General features: G+C 45.7%; 1 protein-coding gene across 1 annotated transcript; it reads left to right on the top strand.

The window, feature by feature from the left end:
• On the top strand, nucleotides 1-20,601 carry DNAAF8 (dynein axonemal assembly factor 8). Its single transcript, XM_014052444.2, is given in 9 exon segments — nucleotides 1-183; nucleotides 1,690-1,803; nucleotides 4,461-4,889; nucleotides 8,861-8,963; nucleotides 10,154-10,295; nucleotides 13,095-13,238; nucleotides 16,283-16,384; nucleotides 20,175-20,385; nucleotides 20,387-20,601. Coding segments are annotated over 9 exon segments (1,557 nt in total). The 5' UTR covers nucleotides 1-54; the 3' UTR covers nucleotides 20,570-20,601.
• Nucleotides 20,602-25,382: the final 4,781 nt, after the last annotated feature.

Below are 25,382 nucleotides of genomic sequence, written 5' to 3'. Positions count from 1 at the left end.
TTATAGTGCCATGCACTGAATCCTTTCTCAACGAGTAGCCCAGGTCCCCTTCAGATGGCATCGGGGGATGGAAACCAGGAAATGGGGGGTCCCCCTGATTTCCAGGGCACTCCTTTCCGGTGGGGATCCCTCCTATCTGCAGTAAGAGATGAGATTCCTTCGATGGACTCTGATGTATCCCTGGTAATCCCACTTCTGTTTGATTTCACTTGCTTTTATTTATGCATTTATCTAATTTCTACACCTCTCATCTCACTTAAGTGACTCTGATCAAGGCAGAGGAATTTATTCACCCAAGAGGTGAAGTTTTGCAGAAGCATTTTTCAAGATTGTATTCCCCGTTCCAAGACAAAAGTGAAAGGGATTAGATGTTTCTAAGAAGAGACTGGACAGTCACTTACCTGAAATAGTATAGGTTCTTCTGCTTGAGCAGGGAGCTGGACTAGAAGACCTTCAAGGTCCCTTCCAGTTCATTCATTCATTCATTGATAAAGCAGCCACCTTTCTCTGCAAGCCAGGCTACGATAGTCATAGAAACTCAAGTTGAGACCATGTATTGTAAAAGTTAAGTATAATGTTTTGTCCCAGGAGCATACATTCCTCAACAGATTTTTAAAAATCTGATGTTAAATTATACTATTGTTTGCTGTGATTTGTACAGTCCTCTTTTATTTTTAAAGGTCCTTTTGTCAGACCTGCAAGCCATCTTTTCTTTTTTGGATTTCAGGCCTGCCACACACTTTCTACTGTGGGAAAATGGGAAGGGGGATTATACCGAGTTGGGTGATGTGTAGCCATAATAACATTCTTTCTCAGAAAGTCAAGGTTGCTTTTGTTCCTGCACCTGGCTGGATGTGGGAGGAATCTGTCTTTGTGGCAGTAAAAGATTGGACCATGGGATGGACTTGTGGGTGTTGAACTTTCAACTGGGTGGGAAAACCTGGAAGTTTTCAGATTTGGTTTTCCCAGATGCGCCAACATGACATTTCTAATAAAGTGGAACTTTGGGGAAACACCAGCCTCGGAGTTTTATTTCATTGGGGGTGTTTTTTGGAACCCTGACACTTTTCTAGTGAAATACTATAGATGCTAAGATTCTGGTTTAACTCCAGAAATTGTGGGTGCTCCATCCTTGAAAGTTTTCAAGAAGAGACTAGATAGCCATTTGTCTGGAATGCTATAGGGCAACAATGTCCTACATTAGCAACTTTTAAGACTTGTGGACTTCAAAGCCCACAATTCCCCATGGCTGGCTGGGGAATTCTGGGAGATGAAATTCACAGCTCTTAAAAATTGCCAAGGTTGAACACTCAGCTTATATGGTCTCCTGTTGAGTAGACTGTTGGACTAGAACAGTGTTTCTCAACCTTGGCAACTTGAAGATGTCTGGACTTCAACTCCCAGAATTCCCCAGCCAGCAAATGCTGGCTGGGGAATTCTGGGAGTTGAAGTCCAGACATCTTCAAGTTGCCAAGGTTGAGAAACACTGGACTAGAAGACCTCCAAGCTCCCATCCAACTCTATGATTCCATGTTTATGTTGTATTACTCCTTCCAAGTAAATGAGTTTATGTTACGTTATGCTGAGAATTATGATATCCCTGAAAGAAACAATAGGCAGCTGTCACAATGTCACTTTCTATTGTTGCTTTTAACAAATTTCATCCAGTTTCTACTTCTTACGTGACAGGCTGATAGCGATGAAGATGGGGAGCTTTTTCTCTTCCAACGAGATCAGTCCAACTTGATTCCTGACCTGACGGAAGAATTAGAAGACCTGCCGCTGGAAGAATCATACTTTCAGGTAATTGTTTCTAATTATCTAATCATTCTGCTGGTTGTATTTAAACCTAGAATGAATAAGGCTCAGTTGGGCCAAATTAGGACGTTGTTAACGCCTTAAATAATAGAGCTTTTTTTTTTAGTTTACTTGAAGACATCCCCTGACTGAAGTTTGGTACAAAATTCCTTGGCTGCAGTTGCAAAACTTGCTCGACTTACCATGTTTGACCATTTTCTAGATAAGCACAGAACACCGAGACACAAGCCAAAAATGGGCTGCTTTTGCACAACTTGCTAATCGAAACGACAAAAGTAACCAAGGGTAATGCTACCCAAGCATTACATATTGTGCAGAGGCAGCTGGTAGATCTTTCACTTACCCAATTAAGTTGTTGCATAATTTATCTGCGTGTGTGGCATATATATATCGTGTTTCCCCGAAAATAAGACAGGGTCTTGTTTTCTTTTGACCCCCAAAATAAGTGCTTGCCCTTATTATCAGGGAGGTCTTATTATTTTTGAGGTGCAGGAAGCGGCAAGCGTGGTCACCTCATGGCAGCTGCTGTGTTGTGTGTCGCTGGGGCTGCCACTTCTTTTTGTGGCCTCCATTAGCGTGACAGAAGGAGGGCGGTGGCTAGGGTTGCGGAAGTGGTCATTAGGTAAGGATGTGTGGGGTGCATGTTCCCCTCTCCCTTTTCCTCCCCCCCCCCCGGCCTCACCTTATCTGGCGTTGTTTGCACAGCAACCAATCCAGAGGTGAGTTCCTACCAGTTTGCACCTATTCGGTAGAACCGGTTCGTCAAATCTACCGAACCGGTTAGAAGAGGTTCCACCAGTGGACCCGGAAAGCAGGCCACACCTACAGAAGAGGTTCCAAAAATTTTTGAAACCTACCACTGCTACACACACATACACACACACACACACGGAGAGAGAGAGAGAGACTGACACAGAGAGAGAGAGAAAAAGGGAAAGAAAGAAAGAAAGAAAGAGAGAAAAAAGAAAGAAAAAGAGTAAGATAAAAAAAGAAAAAAGGGACAGAGAGACAAAAGGAAGGAAAGAGAGAGAGAGAGAGAGAGAAAGAAAGAAAGAAAGAAAGAAAGAAAGAAAGAAAGAAAGAAAGAAAGAAAGAAAGGAAAAAAAACACATGGCCGGCAAGCCACTCCCACAAAGGAGGCCACACCCACAGAGTAGGTTCCAAAAAATTTTGAAACCCACCCCTGAACCAATCAGAGGAAATGGTGGGGACCAAATATTTTCAGAGAGAGCTTATTTTAGTGCATGCACTCAAAAGCCCGATTGGGCTTTTTATTCAGGGAGATCTTATTTTCGGGGAAACGGTATGTATACAACAGTCGGGGCACAAAGCTTTTGCCTCAATCTCTTAACGTTTTTCAAACATGTTACGGCTAGTCCTCAATTTACCATCATTTGAAATGAAACAGCATTGAAAAAAAGTGATTTACCACCAACCCTCACATTTACTGTATGAGCATTACAACATTGCCACAGCCACAGAATCAAAATTCAGGCGCTTGGCAACTGGCCATGTATGTATGACGGTTGCAGCCTCCCAGGGTCACGTGATCAGCATGTCATAGCTCCGAGTAATGAACTCCGGGATGTCAGGACTCCTGACACTTTGTTCAGGTTCAAGAAACCCTTTACTGAGTCCATCATATCAGCACTTAGAAAGGTGAAACCAGCTCTAAATTATTCCCGCGCATAGGGATAATTAAAAGAATAGGATTTCCCCATCCCCGTATGTCTCTCAGATCTCTCGGGTCACATGGGCCAATCAGTCCAGTCGTAGGCTCTCTCCCCCCCGGCTTCGACAGGTGTCCATTGATATGACCTTGGCTAGCGACTGTTACTAGCCAGCTGTGGCACCACATTCCTCAGTGGTGCAAGGCTACTTCTTCTGGCTGCCGGCTGCCAGCAATTTGGCAGTTCAAGTCTCACCAGGCTGAAGGTTGACTCAGCCTCCCATCCTTCCGAGGTGGGTAAAATGAGGACCCAGATTGTTGGGGGCAAGAGGCTGACTCTGTAAACCACTTAGAGAGGCCTGTAAAAGCACTGTGAAGTGGTATATAAGTTTGTGTTCTATTGCTCTTCCTTTTTCCCTCCCTCCCTTCTCAGTGGTTAGAATGCAGTATTGCAGGCAAACTCTGCCCACAGCCTGGAGTTTGATCCTGACCGGCTCAAGGTTGACTCAGCCTTCCCTCCTTCCGAGGTGGGTAAAATGAGGACCCAGATTGTTGTAGGCTGACTTTGTAAGCTGCTTAGAGAGGGCTGTAAAGCACCGTGAAGCGGTATATAAGTCTAAGTGCTATTGCTATTCCTAAATTCCTCTCCCCACCTTGAATGGCAACCAAAAAACGAAGCAGAAGTAAGCATGGCTTCAGTTGAAGTTGTTTTGCAGGATGACACACCATTTGTGACCTTCCAGCTTGGCTTCAAACAAGCAAAGTCACAATGGGAAGCCGGATTGGCTTAACAACTGCACAATTCGCTTCAACGATTCACTTAACAATCGAAGTTGTGCAATCGGGCGTGAGTCACTTAATTGCCTTGCTCAGCAAAGGAAATTCTTAATCTTAATTCCAACTTAATCTCATAAATTGAGGAGGACCCACACTGTTTATGGCAAGGTAACTGATGTTTCTTCTGAACTTTCAGGAAACTTTTTCCTTTATGAGACATCCTCAGGAGACCTGGAATGAAGATCTGAGAAGGTCAGTTTTTCAGAACGAGGGGATCCCTCCGTCCGAACCTAAGGGGGGGCTCTTGCTTGACCTCCGATCTCAAAATGAAGACGAGCCAAGACAAGATGCCATTAGTTCTTTGGAAATCTCGATCAACGAGCAACAGTTGGATGAGGCTATTTCAAGAGTCACCCCCGGAAAAGTGTGGGATGGTAGTGAGGAAGAGCGGAGGAAGCTCATAGAAACCAAGATCCTTTCCAAAGTACCGTTGAGACCTCTTTCTGGCTCAGGCTCTCCAGAATCCCAAAATAAAAACGACAGAGGAAGAATGGCAGAAGTCAAAAAGGAGGATGCAGTTGTCTCAGCTGAACATCCTCAGGGACTGACACTGTTTCGCTTCAAGGTATGGATCGGAATATCTGGCTCTGTACAGGGGGTGCTTGATTTATGACCATTTGTTTAACAATAGTTTAGAATAGAATAACAGAGTTGGAAGGGACCTTGGAGGTCTTCTAGTCCAATCCCCTGCTTAGGCAGGTAACCCCACACCACTTCAGACAAACGGTTATCCAATCTCTTCTTAAAAACTTCCAGGGTTGGAGCTTTCACAGCTTCTGGAAGCAAGTCGTTCCACTGATGAATTGTTCTCACTGTCAGGAAATTTCTCCTTAGTTCTAGGTTGCTCCTTTCCTTGATTAGTTTCCATCCATTGCTTCTTTTCCTGCCTTCAGGTGTTTTGGAAAATAGCTTGACTCCCTCTTCTTTGTGGCAACCCCTGAGATATTGAAAGACTGCTATCGTGTCTCCCCTAGTTCTTCTTTTCATTAAACTAGACATACCCAGTTCCAGCAGCCGTTCTTTATATATTTTAGCCTCCAGTCCCCTAAATCATCTTTGTTGCTTGTTTGGTATTATGGTGCTGAAAAAAGTGATTCATCCTCAAAGTTCTGACTGTGGCACCATTTCTGCAGTTATGTGCTAGTTAATGTGTTAGTTAAGTTCCCAACATCTCTAGGGAGGACTAGAAAAGTTCTTTGTGGAAATACTAAGGAATGGCACTAGCAATAGCACTTAGACTTATATACCACTTTGTAGTGCTTTACAGCCTCTCTAAGCAGTTTACAGAGTCAGCCTATTTGCCTCAAACCATTCTAGGTCCTCATTTTACCCACCTCAGAAGGATGGAAGGCTGAGTCAACCTTGAGCCAGACAGGATCGAACTGCTGGAGTGGGCAGCGAGTTAGCCTGCAATACTGCATTCTAACCACTGCACCACCATGGCTCACTAACTAGAAACAACAAGACCAAGCTAGATGGTCTAGTCTAGGGGTGGGCAACTATGGGTCCTTTACAATCTGTGGACTTCAACTCCTAGAATTCCTGAACCAGCCATGCTCAGTCCTAGTTGAAGTCCACAAAGTCATAAGGGGCCATAGTTGCCCTCTCAACTCATAAAGCATTTGCATGACTGTTATCAAGTTGCCATGGTAAGGAAAGGGAGGGGGGAGTGCATTCCATGCATACCTTCGGCTAGAGTCGGATCTCAGATTACTACAGCAGACTTGTGAGGCGGTGAACCTCATTGGAGAATGTGATTTATGACACAGACTGAGTGGAGGGAAGAAACGGGGGCAAGAAGAAACTTGAGAGACCACCTGCTGCCAATTACCTCCCACAGACCCATTAGATCTCACAGGGTTGGCCTCCTCCGGGTGCCATCTACCAGCCAATGCCACCTGGCTATTACCTGGGGGAGGGCCTTCTCTGTGGCAGCTCCGGCCCTCTGGAATGAACTCCCTGCAGGGATTCGGACCCTCACCTCTCTCCAGGCCTTCCGAAAAGCCGTCAAAACCTGGCTTTGCCGGCAGGCCTGGGGGTGATGAGTTCCCTCCCCTCTTGACATGTATGGTTGTGCGACTGTTGTTTACTTTTATTATTTGTATTTTGTTTTTTATGTTCCCCTTTTTCCCCCTTGAATTGTTCGCCGCCCTGAGTCCTCCCGGAGAAGGGCGGCATACAAATAATAAAATTCTATTCTATGCTATTCTAAAGTTCAGCCATAATTTAAATGACGTCAGATCTGACTGCAATGGGGTATTGCCGAAATGGTGTTCCTAATAAATGACTGGATTTCTTTTGAAACTTGGCCTGAGGCTAATGAATTAATTCGGGCATCTTTCGGAAACCCGACATCCCCATTGCTGGTTTAGTTTTATAAGCCTTTGGCAGTTGATGTTGGGAGGGTGATGGCAAAATGGCCGAGGTGCCGATTATTTACAAGGCATGAATGTACCTGTGTACTAGCAGAGCAATGTAATCTTTCTTTATGCACGAGGAGAATTGTGAATGACCAAGCCAGGTTATAAGAAGCTCCAACCACGCCCCAAAGCTGGAACTTTCCTTTGACCTAAGTCTGGCAAAGCTATGTTCTACTTTTGAACTGTAAACAGTCCTGTTTCAGAGCTCATGAGTTTATCCTGTTTCCTGAACATATCTCGGACCTAATACATTTATTGAAGGGTTGTAGCACCCTGTATAGGGATACAGTGGCTAAGACGCTGAACTTGTTGATCAGAAAGGTCGGCAGTTGGGCGGTTCAAATCCCTAGGGCCGCGTAATGGAGTGAGCTCCCGTTACTTGTCCCAGCTTCTGCCAACCTAGCAGTTCGAAACCATGTAAAAATGCAAGTTAGAAAAAATAGGAACCACCTTTGGTGGGAAGGTAACAGTGTTCCGTGTGCCTTCAGCTTTGAGTCCTGCCGGCCACATGACCACGGAGACGTCTTCAGACAGCGCTGGCTCTTTGGCTTTGAAACGGAGATGAGCACCGCCCCCTAGAGTCAGGAACGACGAGCACATATGTGCGAGGGGAACCTTTACCTTTACTTTTACTAGCACCCTGTAGCCAAAGTGGATTTAGGCATAATTTGTCATGCTTCTTTGGAAAGATGCTTTAAATGTAATTGCTATGGATTTGCCATCTTTACCTCCTCCTCACCCTGCAATCTCTGGGGTCCTTGCCAAGTCACAGTTAGCTCCAGCCTGATGTGACAAATTAAGCCGGAGCATCTGATTAAGGGCCAAAGCAAACTTTTGCTGTTTTAGAACAGAGCTCATTTTGGGGCGGGGGTGGGGATAGGGTGGTCTTCCATTTTTGGGAGGTTTAGCAGCCAAGAACCGCGTAATGGCCCTTTTTTGGTTTCTGCTTTTAAGAGGCAACAAATAGATGGGAGTTTACAATGGAAACAACATTAGCTTTGATCACCAACAGTGTCTGAATCAGAATGAAAGGCTTAAATTTACATATTTGTCGCCACTGTGATGCTATTCAGCGGTAATTGGCAGTTTATGTCTTCAGAATGATGCACAATTGCTATTGTGGTCCTGAAGCTGTCAAATGCAAAGCTCGGGGCTCTGATATGAAAGAAACATCAACACACATTTCTAACTGTTCGTGTTTTGAAACTTGGCACATTATATTGTCTTTTTCAATATATAGTTTGGGAGCAAGTGTTTGGAAATACAGACGATGCCTTCTTGAATAGCCTGATAGCTTGGATGGAATCCATACACGTTTTATACAGCAGTCAAAGTGGGCAATATATCAGAACATTTTCCTGGTATAAAAAGTGTCATTTAGATGGCAAAAACAGCTAAATTCTTAACATTGCACTGACTGAAAATAAAATGGGATGGATTAAGATACAAGGAAACTTGCAGTGCCCCAAAGGGATGTTGTTATAAAGCTTAATAAAAACGAAAAAGAGTTATAATGGTTTACAGATAGACATGACTTACAGATCGCGCAGTTAAATCTTTTTTATCATTGATTATGTGTCTCTTGTTGAAAAAGTATACTTCCTTCCATTGCAGGAGCTCTTTGCCACAAGTGTACAGTACAATTTTGCAAAGTTTTAAATGGTCGTGATCAGGGCTATGCAATACTGTCTTTCCCCGAAAATAAGACAGGGTCTTATTTTCTTTTGACCCCCGAAATAAGCACTTGGCCTTATTTTTGGGGAGGTCTTATTTTTGAGGTTCAGGAGGTAGCGAGTGTGGTCACCACATGGCTGCTGCTGTGTTGTAATATTTCTGGGAAGGGCTTATTTACAGGGAAAGGCTTATTTTAGCGCATGCACTCAAAAGCCTGATTGGGCTTATTATCCGTGGAGATCATATTTTGGGGGAAACAGAGTACTTTGCATTTGTCTTCCGAAAGGTAGTTTGGAAAACATAGGGGCATTTTCCGGGGAAAAGACACATTTGGTTTAAAGTCACAAAACATTACAAATTTATACTCCAAAGAAACTTTTTGATGATTGAATCCAAGGTGAATCCATCATTTTTATTCATTCACAAACGGTTCTCCTTCCAGGATATTGAGAAATGGCATCTGGACAAACTTCTCAAGAAGCTGGAGAAGCAAAACAAGGCTACAAGCTGGCCAGGGGAAGCTGAATCTCCTTCTTTGAGCCGTGGTGAGTTCCCAAAACCATTAGAACGCAACTCAATCTGCAACAAGTGGTGGAAATGCAACTGAATATCCATAGGGGCACAATGTAATGCTTGAATAGTTATTCCTACTGTAATGTATCCCAATTCTTCCTGATCATTTGATCTTCCCCAATCTGATCCCCTGAAGATTAAATTCAACTTCAGCTCCCATAATCTTAGCTAACCTGACTGTTGTGATCGAGGCTTCCCAAGAGCATGAAGGAAACTCCTTGTTCCGACAAAAAACCCTTTTATTAATTTACTGTGAATTCTGCTCATTCACAGCTTGCAAAGTCTTTCAAAAGAGGATTTACAGTCACCGACCTTATCTGGCTTGGAGAGCTGCCAGGCCCATATCTGCAAAACTTGGCAAGGAGTCTCGGAGAGTCATGAACCAATTAAGAAAACTAATTGTCTCCTGCAAACTCCACTCCCCTTTCGCTCCTCTTTTATTTCTTCTGGGAGGGGCCATTCATCGTCCACCTGTGGCCTTACTCCCAAGTTGACCCCTGTTCTTTAGCTGTTCCCTTCATCTGGCAACTCTGCACATGCACACACTGGGAACAGGCTCCAGCTGTTCCTCTGCCTCACTGATGTCTGACTCTGAAGGCACTGATAACTGCCATATGGCTGTGGCCCCATCTCAGCCCTTGTCAGAGCCTTCCCCAGATTCCAGGACTGGCCCATCTTCCTCCCCAACCTCCTCACTGCTCCTGAATCAGATGCCAGCTCCACTGGCTGCTGGCGGGCTACAACACTGATTTTACTGGAGAGGGATTATGGGAACTGAAGCCATTGTTAATACAACTGTTTAGTGGAAGCAATTCTTGGTATTATGTATTCTGCAAATGTATAAAGATTTTGGAAACCTAACTTCTGCAATATAACTTTACCTATGACTCTACAGCAAAACAAATTGGCTGAAAGCTATTAACACTTGCATAGTTTTTCTCCCCAGTGCTCAACTCTCATAAGAAGTATGACTCTTCCAAACTAACTTTCTTTTTTCATTTGAATGAGATAGGGTTGTCATTATACCTTCCTGTAAATAAGGATTTCAAAATGCTCTGTAAATGAGTGAATAATCCATACTGCTTTCCTGATGGGCTAGACGAAAGATATTGGCATTTCTTTTCCCAGCCAAGATGAAGTAGTTCTTCTTTCCCACCTCCAGAACATTTCAGGGCTGTGACCCAATCAAAGCTGATGGCAAAACTGGAAGAATTGTCTCGTAAGCAGTCGAAGGCATTTCTCTCCCCCTGGCAGAAGCGCCCGCCCAAATCTCCCTGCCTTGACAAATGCCAGGGAGATGCGAGGTAGGTCACTTCTCTTGCCTTGATGGAGCAGGAGAGAGGAGTCTCTCTGGGGAATGTTTTCAGTAACTGAGAATTTCTTTGACTAATGCAGGAGTGTCAAACTCAAGGCCTGTGGGCCACATCCAACCCGGGAGGTGCTTAAATCTCGTCTGTAGGACTGCCCCATGGTGCCAATGAAAACAGAGCTCGGGAGGGCTGCGGCCGAAGGTTGCAGGAGGACATCACAGCCCAAAACGGAGCTTGGGAGCCTGTTTTTGCTGGCAGAATGCTCGAGCCACCACAGGTTTCCCCAACACGTGTGACATTGAGTTGGTCACACACTCCCCTGCCCCCTAACCCTAACACACACCCCCCAAGTCAAACACAACCCTGATGCGGCCCTCATTGAAACTGAGTTTGACACCGTTGGCCTGATGCAGTGTTTCTCAACCTTGGTGACTTTTAAGTCCTGTGGACTTCAACTCCCAGAATTTCCCAGCCAGTGGGAATTCTGGGAGTTGAAGTCTCCAAGGTTGAGAAACACTGGTCTAATGGTTCTTCTTTGAAGTAACAAAGTGAGGAAGTCTCGGTGAAGAATTCCGAGTCTGATAAGAACTGGCTCAAACCTGCCAAAGATTGTACAGTTGTGGGTGCTCCATCGCTGGAGGTCTTCAAAGAAAGAGTGGGCCGCCATTTGTCCAGACTGGAATAAGATCTCCTGCCTGGAGCAGCGGGGTTGGACTAGAAGACCTCTGAGGTCCCTTCCAGCTCAAGAAGTCTATTCACTTTGTTGTTGTTGTTAGTTGCGAAGTCGTGTCCGACCCATTGAGACCCCATGGATGACGTTCCTCCAGGCCTTCCTGTCCCCTACCATCCTCTGGAGTCCATTTAAGCTCACGTCGACTGCTTCAGTGATTCCATCCAGCCACCTCATTCTCTGCCGTCCCCTTCTTATTTTGCCCTCCATTCTTTCCCAGCATGAGGCTCTTCTCCAGGGAGTCCTTCTTCCTTCTCATTAGGTGGCTAAAGTAGTTGAGTTTCCACTTCAGGATCTGGCCTTCCAAAGAGCAGTTGGGGTTGATCTCCTCTAGGACTGACTGGTTGGATGGCCTTGCAGTCCAAGGTGACTCCATCCATCCATCTAATTCTCTGTTGTCCCCTTCTTGTTTTGCCCTCCATCGTTCCCAACACGAGGCTCTTCTCCAGGGAGTCCTTCCTTCTCCTTAAGTGGCCAAAGTACTTGAGTTTCCTCTTCAGGATCTGGCCTTCTAAAGAGCAGTCAGGGTTGATCTCCTCTAGGACTGGCCGGTTGGATGGCCTTGCACTCCAAGGGACTCGCAGGAGTTTAACTTTAGAACCTTTTTTGAAGTTTAGAACCTCAATATAATATGGAAAGCATGTCTCCTAAATATGAGGATGACCTTTAACAAGATCATACTGAGACTATTATGGGATGCTATGAAATGTTACATGACACATGAGTTACACCACAGAGGAGTCAGATGAGGCTAACCAATGAATATGTTTGAACTGTATATCAAGTGCTAAGTTGCTCCCTGTTTGAGTGAGAGGCCTTCTTTCTTACTTATGCATAAATAGAGATATTATTTTTTTTTGACTCAGCTCTCATTTGGACAAGGCAAACCTGGCTAATAAATCTTGCCAACCTTTATGGCTCACAACCTCGACTGGAAGCATCATTAGATCTGCCCAAAGTTTCTTGCTACTGAAAAAGTGTTATACAATACTGATAGTCCTCGACTTACAACAGTTCATTTAGTGGCTGTTCGTAGCTACGACAGCACTGAAAAAAAGTGACTTATGACTGTTTTTCACACTTCATGACCATGGTAGCATCCCCATAGTCATGTGATGAAAATTTAGATACTTCGCAACTGGCTCATATTTTTGTCCCAGGGTCACATGATCCCTTTTTGCGACCTTCTGACAAGTAATGGGGAAGCCAGTTTCACTTAACAACGCTGGCAAGTAAGATTTTAAAAGGAGGCACAACTCAGTTAACGAATGTCTCACTTAGCAACTGAAATTTTGGGCTCAATTGTGGTCGTAAGTCAAAGACTACCTGTACTGTGAGAAGTGAGCATATGTTTTTTTTCTAGGTTATGAGCAATACCTTAAGTGATGGTTTGGCAGTCTCACTCCAAAGAGTTGGAAATGAAGAGCTCAATCCAGGTTTCAACCTAGCTTATACTGAGTCATTTCTGAACAAATTGTATAGAAAAAGGCTATTTTGGCTTGTGCGCTAAATGATATTAGCACTAATAGCAATAGCACTTATATACTGCTTTACAGTGCTTTACAGCCCTCTCTAAGCGGGTTACAGAGGCAGCCTCTTGTCCCCAACAATCTGGGTCCTCATTTTACCCACCTCGGAAGGATGGAAGATGGAGTCAACCTTGAGCCAGTCAGGATTGAACTCCTGTCAGTGGGCAGAATTGGCTTGCAATTTGCATTCTAACCCCTGCGCCACTACATCTAATCAGCAGTAGCACTTTGACTTATATTGTTTCACAGTGCTTTTATAGCCCTCTCTAAGTGGTTTACAGAGTCAGCCTATTTGCCCCCAGCAATCTGGATCCTCATTTTACCCACCTCGGAAGGATGGAAGGCTGAGTCAACCTTGAGCCTGGTGAGATTCGAACTGTCAAATTGCAGGCAGCCAGTGATAAGCAGAAGTAGCCTGCAGTGCTTCACTCCAGCCACTGCGCCACTGAGTGATTGAAATAACACTGAAATAATTATTGTAAAAGCAGCGCACAATAGATATTGCAAAAAGTGACTGTTATTTTTTGCTTTCAGAGACCTTTCTGTTCCGGCACCCATAAAAAATGGTCAGAGTTGGATTCCAGCAGCTTTGTGTGTTCCGGAGCCTCCAACTGTATATATTGATTTAAGGGGCACCCTATCTCAAAAGGTGGAATCTTGGACCAATGAAACAGAAAGGTATTAGCAGTGTGTCATTTTCCCGTAATTGTGGGACCCGAAGATGTTTTTGTTTCCTCGAAGATCCAAGCTGCAGCAACGAGTGACGTAGTGTGGGTGCCGGGGGGGATGGGGGGGAGGACGGTACCTCTGCCTCTAAGTTTTGATCCCTTTGCTTTTAAATTGAGACTCGATTAAAAAGAAAAATATAGGAAGTCAACTGTATTTTTCAGAGTATAAGGCACACTTTTTCCCCTCCTAAAAGAGGCTGAAAATTTGGGTGGGTCTTATACTCCAAATGTAGCCCCGCCCACTTGTGGGCCCCTCCCCTTCGGCATCCATGTGTCCTCTTCCTTGGCTGCAGAGATTGCCCCCGACAATGCCTTGTGTTTTGGGGCTCTGCGTGCTGCGTTTTCAGCCTACCCAGAACAGCTGCTGCCTTCTCTTACTCCTTCCCCGCTTTGCCTGCTTTAGTCACTGGAGCTCCCACACGGGATCAGCTGTGCTTTTGAAGCTGTTTTTCAGCCCAAACACTGATCTTCCCTGCTTTGCCTGATTTTTTAATTGCTGCTCCCTCCGACAATCAGCTATGCTTTAGAAGGAGAGCCCCCATCATCCCCAACCTTAAAACCAGCGAGCGAACTAATGTGCTGAAGCTGACCAGGCCAAGGACTAGCCCAGTGTTTCTCAACCTTGGCAACTTGAAGATGTCCGGACTTCAACTCCCAGAATTCCCCAGCCAGCGAATGCTGGCTGGGGAATTCTGGGAGTTGAAGTCCGGACATCTTCAAGTTGCCAAGGTTGAGAAACACTGGACTAACCAGATGAATACTGGTAGGAAGAATTTCCCCCCCTATTTTCCTCCCGAAAAACTAAGGCGCGTCTTATACTCTGAAAAATACGGTATGTTTTGATGTAGCAGATACCGCTAAGATTTAGAAGGGAGAACAGATGCAGCAGAGGCCACAGGGAACAAACCCACATCGAAGATATGAACATTAAACATTAAAAAGAGGGAATGCCACTGCTGTGTTCATAGCCTTAAATAATTGATTCAAAGATTTGGAAGGAATTCTCTGAAATGATCTAATTTAAACTCCTGCCAGGTGTATGTTGGTTTTTCCCCCCCATAAATCCTAGGGCTAAACCCTAGCCTGAAATTAGAAGACAGAAGATTTATTGACTATATAGACACCGCAATTACTTATTATTTAAAAGTATGAGGTGCATCATTTGTTTATTTATTTGTAACCACCTTTATATTTTTTACAAATAAGGCAGCAAAAATATCCAACCCTGCCTCCTCTTCCTATTTTGCCCACAATAACCACCCTGTGAGATGGGTTGGGCTGAGAGTGATCGGCCCAAAGTCACTCAGCTGGCTTTCATGCCTAAGGCGGGACTAGAACTCCCAGTCTCCTGGTGACTGGCCCAAAGTCACTCAGCTGGCTTTCATATCTAAGGCGGGACTAGAACTCCCAGTCTCCTGATGACTGGCTGAAAGTCACTCAGCTGGCTTTCAGACCTAAGGCGGGACTAGTACTCCCAGTCTCCTGGTGACTGGACCAAAGTCACTCAGCTGGCTTTCAGACCTAAGGCGGGACTAGAACTCCCAGTCTCCTGGTGACTGGCCCAAAGTCACTCAGCTGGCTTTCATGCCTAAAGCGGGACTAGAACTCCCAGTCTCCTGGTGACTGGCCCAAAGTCACTCAGCTGGCTTTCATACCTAAGGCAGGACTAGAACTCCCAGTCTCCTGGTGACTGGCCCATAGTCACTCAGCTGGCTTTCAGACCTAAGGCGGGACTAGAACTCCCAATCTCCTGGTTTCTAGCCTGCTGCCTTCCCCAGCAGACCAAATTGTCTCGTATTCCAATAACACAGAATGCGTCCATGCTAGGTTGCATAATCTCCCATAATCAAGGTACAAGTAAAAAGAACGATAGTACCACCCAGCGATTGAAAGGAATGGGGTATCAAATCCAACTTTTGTTTTTGTCCCTAAACGTTGGGCAAAACCAGAATTGATCGTGCCTGTTACTGAACCATGTATTCAGACACCAGTTTAAGTCTGAGCAGCACAAGAATTGCCTGTAACATCTGGCCTAATTGGGAGATTATTTTCTTTCTTCCCAACCCCTGCTTTTTGTAATATCTAATACAAAGTACTGGAAAACCTGAACCTTGGCACATTTTTGAGTCTGTTTCGCTGATTCTAATAACGGTGCTGTCCGAACTGTGAATTTTGATATATTTTTTAATGGATCAATATGGGCTACAATTTCCTCTTTTCTTTTTGGGGAACTTAAAAGCGCAATGTGAGAGCAGGTGTGCCTACTACGCCCATCTCGCCGAGGCTCCTTGTCACATAATATGAAACAGTTAAAAATAAATAAATCCAAACTGTAGGCTAGAGTCTTTGAGCTAAAGACTTAAAAAGGAGCTCCTTTGAATTCTGAAAATAGCTGCTTTTTGCTGAGCTCCGTTCTGATGAAAGCTCTTGAGAAATGGATTCTTTACTTTGTACTTGAGAGCAGACACTCGCTCAATGCCAAACCCTGAATAGCATCCAAAAGTAAATCAGAGTCCAAGGCAACATATTGCTCAAAGTCCCAATTTATGAAGGGAGCCATGTTGGCACATCTGGGAAAACCCGAATCTGAAAGCTTCCCGGTTTTCCCCGCTCAGTTGAACGTTCAAGATCTTGCCCCCACGCCCACAAGTCCCATCACACGGTCCAATCTCCCATTGCCATGCTGGCAGTTCCACCCATCTAATTCCAGTCAGGTGCAGAGGTTGCAAAGACAAAGGATGACCTTGGCTTTCTGGAAAGAACATTGTTATGGCTACGTAGCATCTAACTCTGTACAATCCCCTCTCTCATTTTCCCACAATAGAAATTGCATAGTAGAATAATGGAAAGTGTGGCAGGCTAAAGAAAAGATGGCTGCAGGCCTGACACATAGCTTTCTCAAAGCTTACTCCTACCAGGTCTGTAGCTGTTCTTCTGCTGAGTGGCCATCGATAGGGGTACATAGCGGTGAGGTTTCCCCCTCATTTTTTTCAGCTTGAGCGACAGCTCCTCTGACGACGAGGAAGATATAAAAGGAACAACCCAAAGCAAAGAAGAAGGAAGGATGGATGAGTTCTCTTTGCCATCACAGTATAGGTGAGCGATGGTCATTGTTTCATACACCTAAAATGAGGCTATCGTCACAGCAGTGGTGGGTTCCGGATCCAGTTCCAACCGGAAACATGCCTGCGATGCCTCCACAAGCCTCCGTGACGCTGCAGCTGCTCAGCAGAGCAGAGCACAGGCACCGTACACACCAAAGGCTTAATAGACAGGTAAGGAGCTCGGGTGGGCGGGCCCTCTGGAGCACCATAGCGGAACGGCACCCAGTGTTCCGGGCAGGCTTTGGTACACTCGTACCGGGGCGCACCACCTGCAACCCCGCACTGCATCACAGCGACAAATCCCATTCTGCATTTGTTTGGGAAACTACCCCGTTTCTCCAAAAATAGGACATTCCCGGATAATAAGCCCAATTGGGCTTTTGAGTGCATGCGCTAAAATAATCCCTTCCCCAAAAATTAACCCTCCCTGAAAATATTGCAACACAGCAGCAGCCAGGAGGTGACCATGCTTGCCACCTGCTGCACCTCAAAAATAATAAGACCTCCTAATGCTACAGTATAGGCAAATGGAATTGGCTTTAAGGATAAGGGGTCTCCCTGAAAGTACATAAGAGAACCTGAAACAGACTCTCTCTGAAGCCTTTGACCTGATGGCGGGAGGGAATCTTGACTGGCAAATCGAAAAGGTTTATCGAGTTAATTCCTCGCTGGCAAAAGAAAAACAATTGCCAAGAGATATAGTGGTCTACTTTGCCACTAGAAATGTGAGAAATACGATATTACAGGGATCCTACAAAAATAAGCTTCAAATCCGGGGTCGGGAGGTGACTGTCTTGAAGAAGGATACCACCTAAAATGCTGAGATCGAGGAAAGATTATGCCTTTCTAGTGGAAGAGCTCAAAAATCGCCAGATACAGTTTTTAGATGGGACGCACCAACCGGCATCACATTTAGCTATCTTGGAAAAAGACATCGCCTCAATACAGTATGGAAAGCTCAAGATTTCTACACCAACATACTGATGGGTGGACAACCCTCTTCCTCTAGAACTAGACAAAGAGAAGGCTATGATGGAAAGCAAGTCACTCAAGTTTTAACAAGGGAGGATCAACTTGTTATTTCAGAGGTACAAGATGCTAAAGAACAAAGACAAAACCGTGTGGTTACCAGGCGAATGGAACAGGAATTAAGAAAGCAACGTACACAAGCCATCGTTCAGGAGCATACAGGTGTTACATCAGAAACAGTGGGAGGAGCTAGGCCAAAGGTTAAATTTCAAGATGTTCAGATGGCTATTAAAAAGTTTCAGGGGGCTAAGGATGGTAACTAAATCCCTAATATGGAATGTTAAGCGATTGGATTAATTTAGCAGGAAATGGAGTGCTCAGTATTGAAGGGTTTGATTTGGTATATGGCCGCTTGTTTGCTGTATAATAAAGAGGTGGATGAGAACGTTAAAGGTCATGCTCTGGGGAATGCCTTGCTACGGGTTGGGGAAAAAAACATGGTAGACTTATAAAAAGGTTAAGGTATTCTGGACACAAATATGATGGATTATGTAAAATGCTCTCTCTCAAAAAAAAAATCCACCTATTCTTTGTTATGTATAATTACAGACTCTACAGCAGTAGAGATCAACTTGACTTTGCATTTGATAACTGCAGCTAGATTGTTGGTGGCGCAATAGTGGAAGAAATAAGGTTTGTTTACTAGTTAGGAATGGATATTGAAGATCACAAACTTAGCAGAGACGGCTAAAATAGTTGCATATCTCAAGGATAACTCAAATGAGAGATATAAACCAGACTGGGAAAAATGGACTGACTATATTCAAAATAAATATGGGTCTAGAAAATTTCAGATAGTTTACGACTAAGATCAGAAACGATACAAATTGTTTATAGTTAGCCTAGCAAGGAGGATCTAAGATCAATTCAAAGATGTTATTAACTTTCTACGTTTTCTCTTAAGTATATCTTAAACTGTTTTTGTTAAAGATTTATACCTTGTATTGGTTCTGGGAAGTCAGGGTGGGGGAAAGTTAGGGGCTTGTGGGGAGGGTGGGAGGGAGTGGAGTTTACTAAGCTGGAGGAGGGATGTTGGATGATCGTACATGTATACTGTTATTTTTTTTCTTTTTTAAGTATATTGAAATGGAATTATAAATACCATCAACACAAAAGGGATTTTGCTCAGATGCCGAAACACATTAAGTGAATCAGAGGAAGAGTGGGAAGTAGAGGAGAGAAGAAAGATAGGAAGAGAGGGATAGAAGGGAGGGTGAAGGGGGAAGATGAGGTGTATAAGGAGGTGTGGTAAAGGGAGAGAAGAGAAGGAGAAAGGAAGGGGAAGTAGAGTAGAAAATGATGGAGGGAAGTCAGGATATAGAAGAGTTGGAAGTAGAGGAGAGCAGAAGATAGGAAGAGAGGGATAGGAGAGAGGGTGAAGATGAGGAGTATAAGGAGGAGTGGTAAGGGGAGAGAGTAGAAAGAGAAAGGAAGAGGAAATAGAGTAGTATGGAAGCGGAAATACACCAACGAAAGGAGTGGGAAGCAGAAGGGAGAAGGAAAGTGGGAAGGGAGGGATAGGAGAGAGGGTAAGGGGGAAGATGAGGAGGTTGAGGATAAGGAGGAGTGGAATGTAGAGAGAGAAGAAGGAGAAAGGAAGGGGAAATAGAGTAGGAAAGGAAGAGGGAGGGAAGATAGGAAATAAGAGAGAGGTAGAAGAAAGAGGTGTAGGGAGAGTAGAAGAGCTAATAATGGGTGTTAATCTTTTGGGGGCGTTGAGGACAAGAGGAACTGATGTAATTACTATTTAATACTATATGATATTGGCTATGTATAATACACATGTGATTGTATGTTATGAAATTGAAATAAAAATATGTTAAAAAAAAGAATAATAATAATAAAAAATAAGACCTCCCCAAAAATAAGGCCAAGCGCTTATTTCAGGGGTCAAAAGAACATAAGACCTTGTATTGTTTTCAGGCAAATACAGTAGTTGATTCTGTACCCAAGGGATACAGATAGTTCTCGACTTACAGTCATTTGTTTAGTGACTGTTCGAAGCTGCAACAGCACTAGAAAGTTACCAGTCGCTGGTCCTCATACTTATAATCCGTTGCAGCATCCCCATCACCACATGAACCAAATTTGAATGCTTGGTAACAGGTATGTGTTTAAAACGGTTGCACGGACTTGAGGTCATGTGATAACCATTTGAAGATTTATATACCGCTTCACGGTGCTTTTTCCAGCCCCCTCTAAGCGGCTTACAGAGCCAGCCTATTACCCCCAACAATCTGGGTCCTCATTTTACTGACCTCAGAAGGTTGGAAGGCGGTCAGGTTCGAACTCTTGGCAGTTGGCAGAATTAGCCTGCAATGCTGCATTCTAACCACTGCGCCACCCTGGTTCTGTAACCTTCCCAGCTGGCTTCTGACAAGGAAAGTCAATGGCCACATTACGTACTTAATAACTGCAGTGGTTCGCTTAACAACCAGGGCAAAAAAAGTTGTAAAATGGGGCACAACTCACTTAACAAAACTGCCTTGCTTAGCAACAGAAGCTTTGGTTCAATTGTGGTTGTATGTCAAGGATTACCTGTCCTTTGACTTTACAGACACACACACCCCCCCCGCAGCTGTGGCTACATTTTTCCTGGTTGCCATTTTGCTATTTTCAGGGCAGCCCCGTGGGCCAGATCTAAGTACCCCAGTGGCCAGGTCCGGCCTCCAGGCCTTGAGTTTGACACCCGTGGGCTATATTAACCAAATCATTCTCTCTCTCTCTCTCTCGCTCTCACTCTCTTCTTCTAGCAAAAATTGCACCGGGAAATGTTCTCTACTGCAACAGCTCCGAACGTTTCGAAAACAGATGTCTCAGTCGCCGGCTAATGAACCAAACAAAAGAAGCCAAAATCTCCATCAACCCAACAGAACCAATCAGCTGAATGTCAGAACAACAAGGCGGAGTCTGAAAAACAGAGCTCCACCTTCCATGACGACAGAAAAAATGGAGTCTGATGGAGGGGAATCTCCTCCTCAGTGACTGCGCTAAGGGAGCAACTAAGCCTTTCGGAGAATTCCAGAAAGAAAGCAAGGAAGAGACCTTTTCAGAACTGCCTCCAGATGCTTTTCCAAAGAAAGATGTCAAAGAGTCAAGGTATTGCATGAAAAATTCCTTGGGTGAGACCGGCGATCTAGAAACATGAAATATTAATAAAATAAAAAGCTTGAAATACAATTTATTTGCCATATACTGTATTTTTCAGAGTATAAGACGCACCTTAGTTTTTGGGGAGGAAAATAGGGGAAAAAATTCTGCCTACCAGGTATTCATTTTTATTCCCATAGCACCAGAAAAGCAAGCAAACACAATAATATAATAAAATGACACTTTTTGCCACTTTTTTATTTCCCGCAGCAGGGAAAAATCTTAACTAGATGTCTGGGCATTCAGCCAAAAGTACTTAACAGCTCGTAAAATGTAACAAAGCTGAATGAACAAACCAGCCCAGCGCTTGCCTGAAGGAAACCATTGAAAAAACTCAGATTGGAAAAATCCCTGCCTTGCCCTTGATGCCCTTCCATTCCCCACCATCCAGTCAAAGCTGAAGAAGCTTCTTGGATGAGAAGCGAAATGTCTTCAAAGAAAAAACAGAAAAAATATCTTGAAAAAAATAAGCACCTTTGGGTCATAGAGTAGCAGTTGGAAGGGACCTTGGAAGTCTTCTAGTCCAGCTCCCAGCTCAAGCAGGAAACTACACCATTTCAGACAAGTGGTTGTCCAGTCTCTTCTTAAAAGCCTCCCGTGATGGAGCACCCACAACCTCTGAAGACAAGCCAGTTCCGCTGGTTAACTGTTAGGAAATTTCTCCTTAGTTCAAGGGTGTTTCTCTCCTTGATTAGATTCCATCTGTTGTTCTGGCCCACCAGCAGCCAGAACAACTGGCAGCAGATTCGGAAAGTGAGGAGGTTGGGGAGGAAGATGGGCCAGTCCTGGAATCTGGGAAAGGTTCTGATGAGGGCTCTGTGTCAGAGGCAGAAAGGGGGCCAGGGCCGTATGCCAGTTATCAGCTGCCTTCAGAGTCAGACATCAGTAAGGCAGAGGAACAGCTGGAGCCTGTTCCCAGTGTGCGTATGCGCAGAGTTGCCAGGTGAAGGAAATAGCCAAAGAACAAGGGTTGACTTGGGGGTAAGGATGCAGGTGGATGATGAATGGCCCCTTCTTAGAGGAAATAAAAGAGGAGCGAAAGGGGAATGGAGTTTGCAGGAGACAATTAGTTCGCTTCATTAGTTTGTGACTCTCCGAGACTCCTTGCCAAGTTTTGCAGATATTTGCCTGGCAGCTCTCCAAGCTAGATAAGGTCTGTGACTGCAAATCCTCCCTTGAAAGACTTTGCCGGCTGTGAATGAGCAGAATTCACAGAAAATTAAAGGGGTTTTTGCCAGGACCAAGAGTTTGCTTTACGCTCTTGGGAAGCCTCGGTCAGAACATCCATTGCTTCTTGCCCGGTCTTCTAATCATTGTAAAAAAAAAAGTCTGACAGCGATGCTTTTCGCCTCTCGGCTTAGAATGTTCTCCCTTTTTGTAGATTCCTACACTGACCAAAGAAATTAAGTTGTTTTGACATCTGGAGCCAAAACAGAGGCAATTTGGCAGCCGTTGTCCTTTTGATAGTTGGAAATGAAACGAGCGAGAGGATAAATGTATGTGTGTATATGGGCACAGTTAATTTTCAAACGGGTCCTTTTCAGTGGTGGGTTCCTCCCCCTGTTGCTACTGGTACAGTGCTCACAGGGCCGCATGTCCTTTCATGCACATGCAGTGCGCACACATGCACATTCCACTGTCCCTGCGACATCCAGCTGCTTTTCGGAGCTCGCACAGGCGCTGCACGCTCTGCGCAATTTGCAGGTTGCTTTAAAAACTGGTATAGAATGCAGGCGAGTGGGCCCAAATGAGCCACCATACCGGTACGCTGTTAGCTGCTCCTGGCTACTACCGGTACAACCGTACTGGGGTGTACCAGCTGGAAGCCACCACTACTGCTTTTGATCAGTTCTAATCCAGGGTTGACTTCGCCTCCAGCCATCAGGTCAACTTTGGCCAAGTCTGTGCCCATTGGGCATCTTCCAACTTTCACCTGTTTGATCTGCTCTCTGAGCGTTTGGCCGCCTCTGGCTACATCTTCAAACTCATCGACTCAGCCACCAGCGGAAAATTTAACCTGAGCTGAAAGCTGCGGGAAAACACCGAAGGAGATCAGGAAAAAAATAATAAGCCAAATCCAAAGGCAGGACCATGAGTGTAGCAATAGAACTTAGACTAATATGCCGGTAGTCCTCGACTTACGACCGCAGTTGAGCCCAAAGATTCTGTTGTTAAGCGAGACGTTTGTTATGTGCATTTTGCCCCATCTTATCACCTTTCTTGCCACAGTCAGTCCCTGTGGTTGATAGGTTAGTAACAGCAATAGCACTTAGACTTATATACCGCTTTATAGTGCTTTACATCCCTCTCTAAGCGGTTTACAGAATCAGCCTCTTGGCCCCCAACAATCTGGGTCCTCTTTTTACCGACCTCAGAAGGATGGAAGGCTGAGTCAACCTGGAGCCTGGTCAGGATCAAACTCCTGGATGTGGGGCAGAGTCAGCCTACAATGCTACTTTCTAACCACTGCGGAAGGGAGGGAGGGAGGGAGGGAAGGAAGGAAGGAAGGAATAGAACCCCATCAGAATTTAGAATTTTAGAATTTTAGAATTTTATTAGAATTTGTAGGCCGCCCTTTTCCCTGAGGGGACTCAGGGCGGCTCACACAAAAACTGGGAAAGGGGAATACAGACAGTAGGACAAAACATGTAATAAAATAGCAAACAACAAACACTCATCATTCGGGCGGGTAACTATCCTATCCCCAGGCCTGACGGGCGAGCCAGTTCTTCAAGGCTATGCGGAAGGCCTGGACGGTGGAGAGGGTACGAATCTCCACGGGGAGCTCGTTCCAAAGGGTCGGGGCTACTGCTGAGAAGGCCCTCCTCCTTGTAGTTGCCAGCCGACACTGGCTGGCCGATGGAATACGGAGGAGGCCTAATCTATGAGATCTTATCGGTCGTAGGGATGTAATTGGCAGAAGGCGGTCTCTCAAGTATCCAGATCCACTGCCATGTAGGGCTTTATGGGTGATTAATAGCACCTTGAAGCGCATCCGGAGATCAACAGGTAGCCAGCGCAGCTCGCGGAGGATAGGTGTTATGCGGGTGAATCGGGGTGCACCCGCAATCACTCGCGCGGCTGCATTCTGCACTAGCTGAAGTCGCCGGATGCTCCTCAAGGGCAGCCCCATGTAGAGCACATTGCAGTATTCCAGCCTAGAGGTCACAAGGGCCCGAGTGACTGTTGTGAGAGCCTCCCGATTCAGGTAGGGTCGCAACTGGCGCACCAGGCGAACCTGGGCGAATGCCCCCCTGGTCACAGCCGTTAAGTGGTGGTCAAATGACAGCTGTGGATCCAGGAGGACTCCCAAGTTGCGAACCCTCTCTGAGGGGTATAAAATTTGACCCCCCAGCCTGAGTGGTGGAATAATAGCCAAATCTTTGGGAGGGAAACACAACAGCCACTCGGTCTTTTCTGGGTTGAGCACAAGCTTGTTCACCCTCATCCAGTCCATAACGGCCTCAAGACCCCGGCTCATCACGTCAACCGCTTCATTGATTTGGCACGGGGCGGACAGATACAATTGAGTATCGTCCGCATATTGATGGTATCTAATCCCGTGCCTGCGGATGATCTCTCCCAGCGGTTTCATGTAGATGTTGAATAGTAGGGGGGATAAGACCGAACCCTGAGGCACCCCATAATTTAGGGGCCTAGGGGACGATCTCTGCCCCCCCACTAACACCGACTGCGACCTGTCCGAGAGGTAGGAGGAGAACCACCGTAACACGGTGCCTCCCACTCCCACCTCCCGCAGTCGTCGCAGAAGGATACCATGGTCGATGGTATCGAAAGCCGCTGAGAGGTCAAGGAGGACCAGGATGGAGGAACGTCCTTCATCTCTGGCTCTCCAGAGATCATCCATCAATGCGACCAAAGCGGTTTCTGTGCTGTAACCGGGCCTGAAGCCTGACTGGAAGGGGTCTAGGTAGTTTGCTTCCTCCAAGGACCGTTGGAGCTGGAAGGCCACCACCTTCTCAACAACCTTCCCCAGGAAGGGAAGGTTGGAGACTGGACGATAGCTATTAAGAACAGCTGGATCCAAGGATGGTTTCTTCAGGAGGGGTCTCACCACCGCCGCTTTCAGTGCGGCGGGGAAGTTCCCCTCCCGAAGGGAGGCGGTCACAACCGCCTGGATCCAGCCTCGTGTCACCTCACTGCAGTTAGTAACCAGCCATGAGGGACACGGATCCAGAACGCAGGTGGAAGTACTTACAGCTCTCATGGCCTTGTCCACATCCCCGGGGGTAACGTCTTGAAACTCAACCCAGAGCTGTTCTACTTGGTCCCCCTGCGCCTCGGCTGGAACTGCGGGGGTGGAGTCCAAGTCCGACCGAAACCGAGCAATTTTGTCCGCTAAGAATTGGGCATATTCTTCAGCTCTGCCCTGCAAGGGTTCCCCCGCCTCCCTTTTGTTCAATAGGGAGCGGGTTATCCTAAACAGGGCGGCTGGGCGGGACTCAGCGGATGCTACCAGGGTGGCTATGTGCGATCTTTTTGCTGCCCTAAGTGCCCTGGTGTATTCCCTGGTGCAGGTGGTTACCATTGCCCGGTTCGATTCGGACTTATCGGACCTCCAACGGTGCTCTAGGCATCTCCTCCGGCGCTTCATCTCCCGGAGTTCCTCGGTGAACCAAGGGGGTCTCCGGGATCCGCCGCCTCGGAGGAGCCGCAGTGGCGCAATCCGGTCGAGGGCCTCCGACGCTGCCGAGTGCCACGCAGCAGCCAGAGTCTCCACCGGATTGTGGGCGAAAGAGTCAGGAATAACCCCAAGCTCTGTCTGGAACCTTACTGGCTCCATAAGACGC

Source organism: Thamnophis sirtalis, unplaced genomic scaffold (assembly GCF_051295495.1).
Source record: "Thamnophis sirtalis isolate CommonGarterSnake01/CBP01778 unplaced genomic scaffold, rThaSir2_p1.2 scaffold_14, whole genome shotgun sequence".
Taxonomy (NCBI): Eukaryota; Metazoa; Chordata; class Lepidosauria; order Squamata; family Natricidae; genus Thamnophis; species Thamnophis sirtalis.
This window is presented reverse-complemented; position numbering and strand designations above follow the sequence as displayed.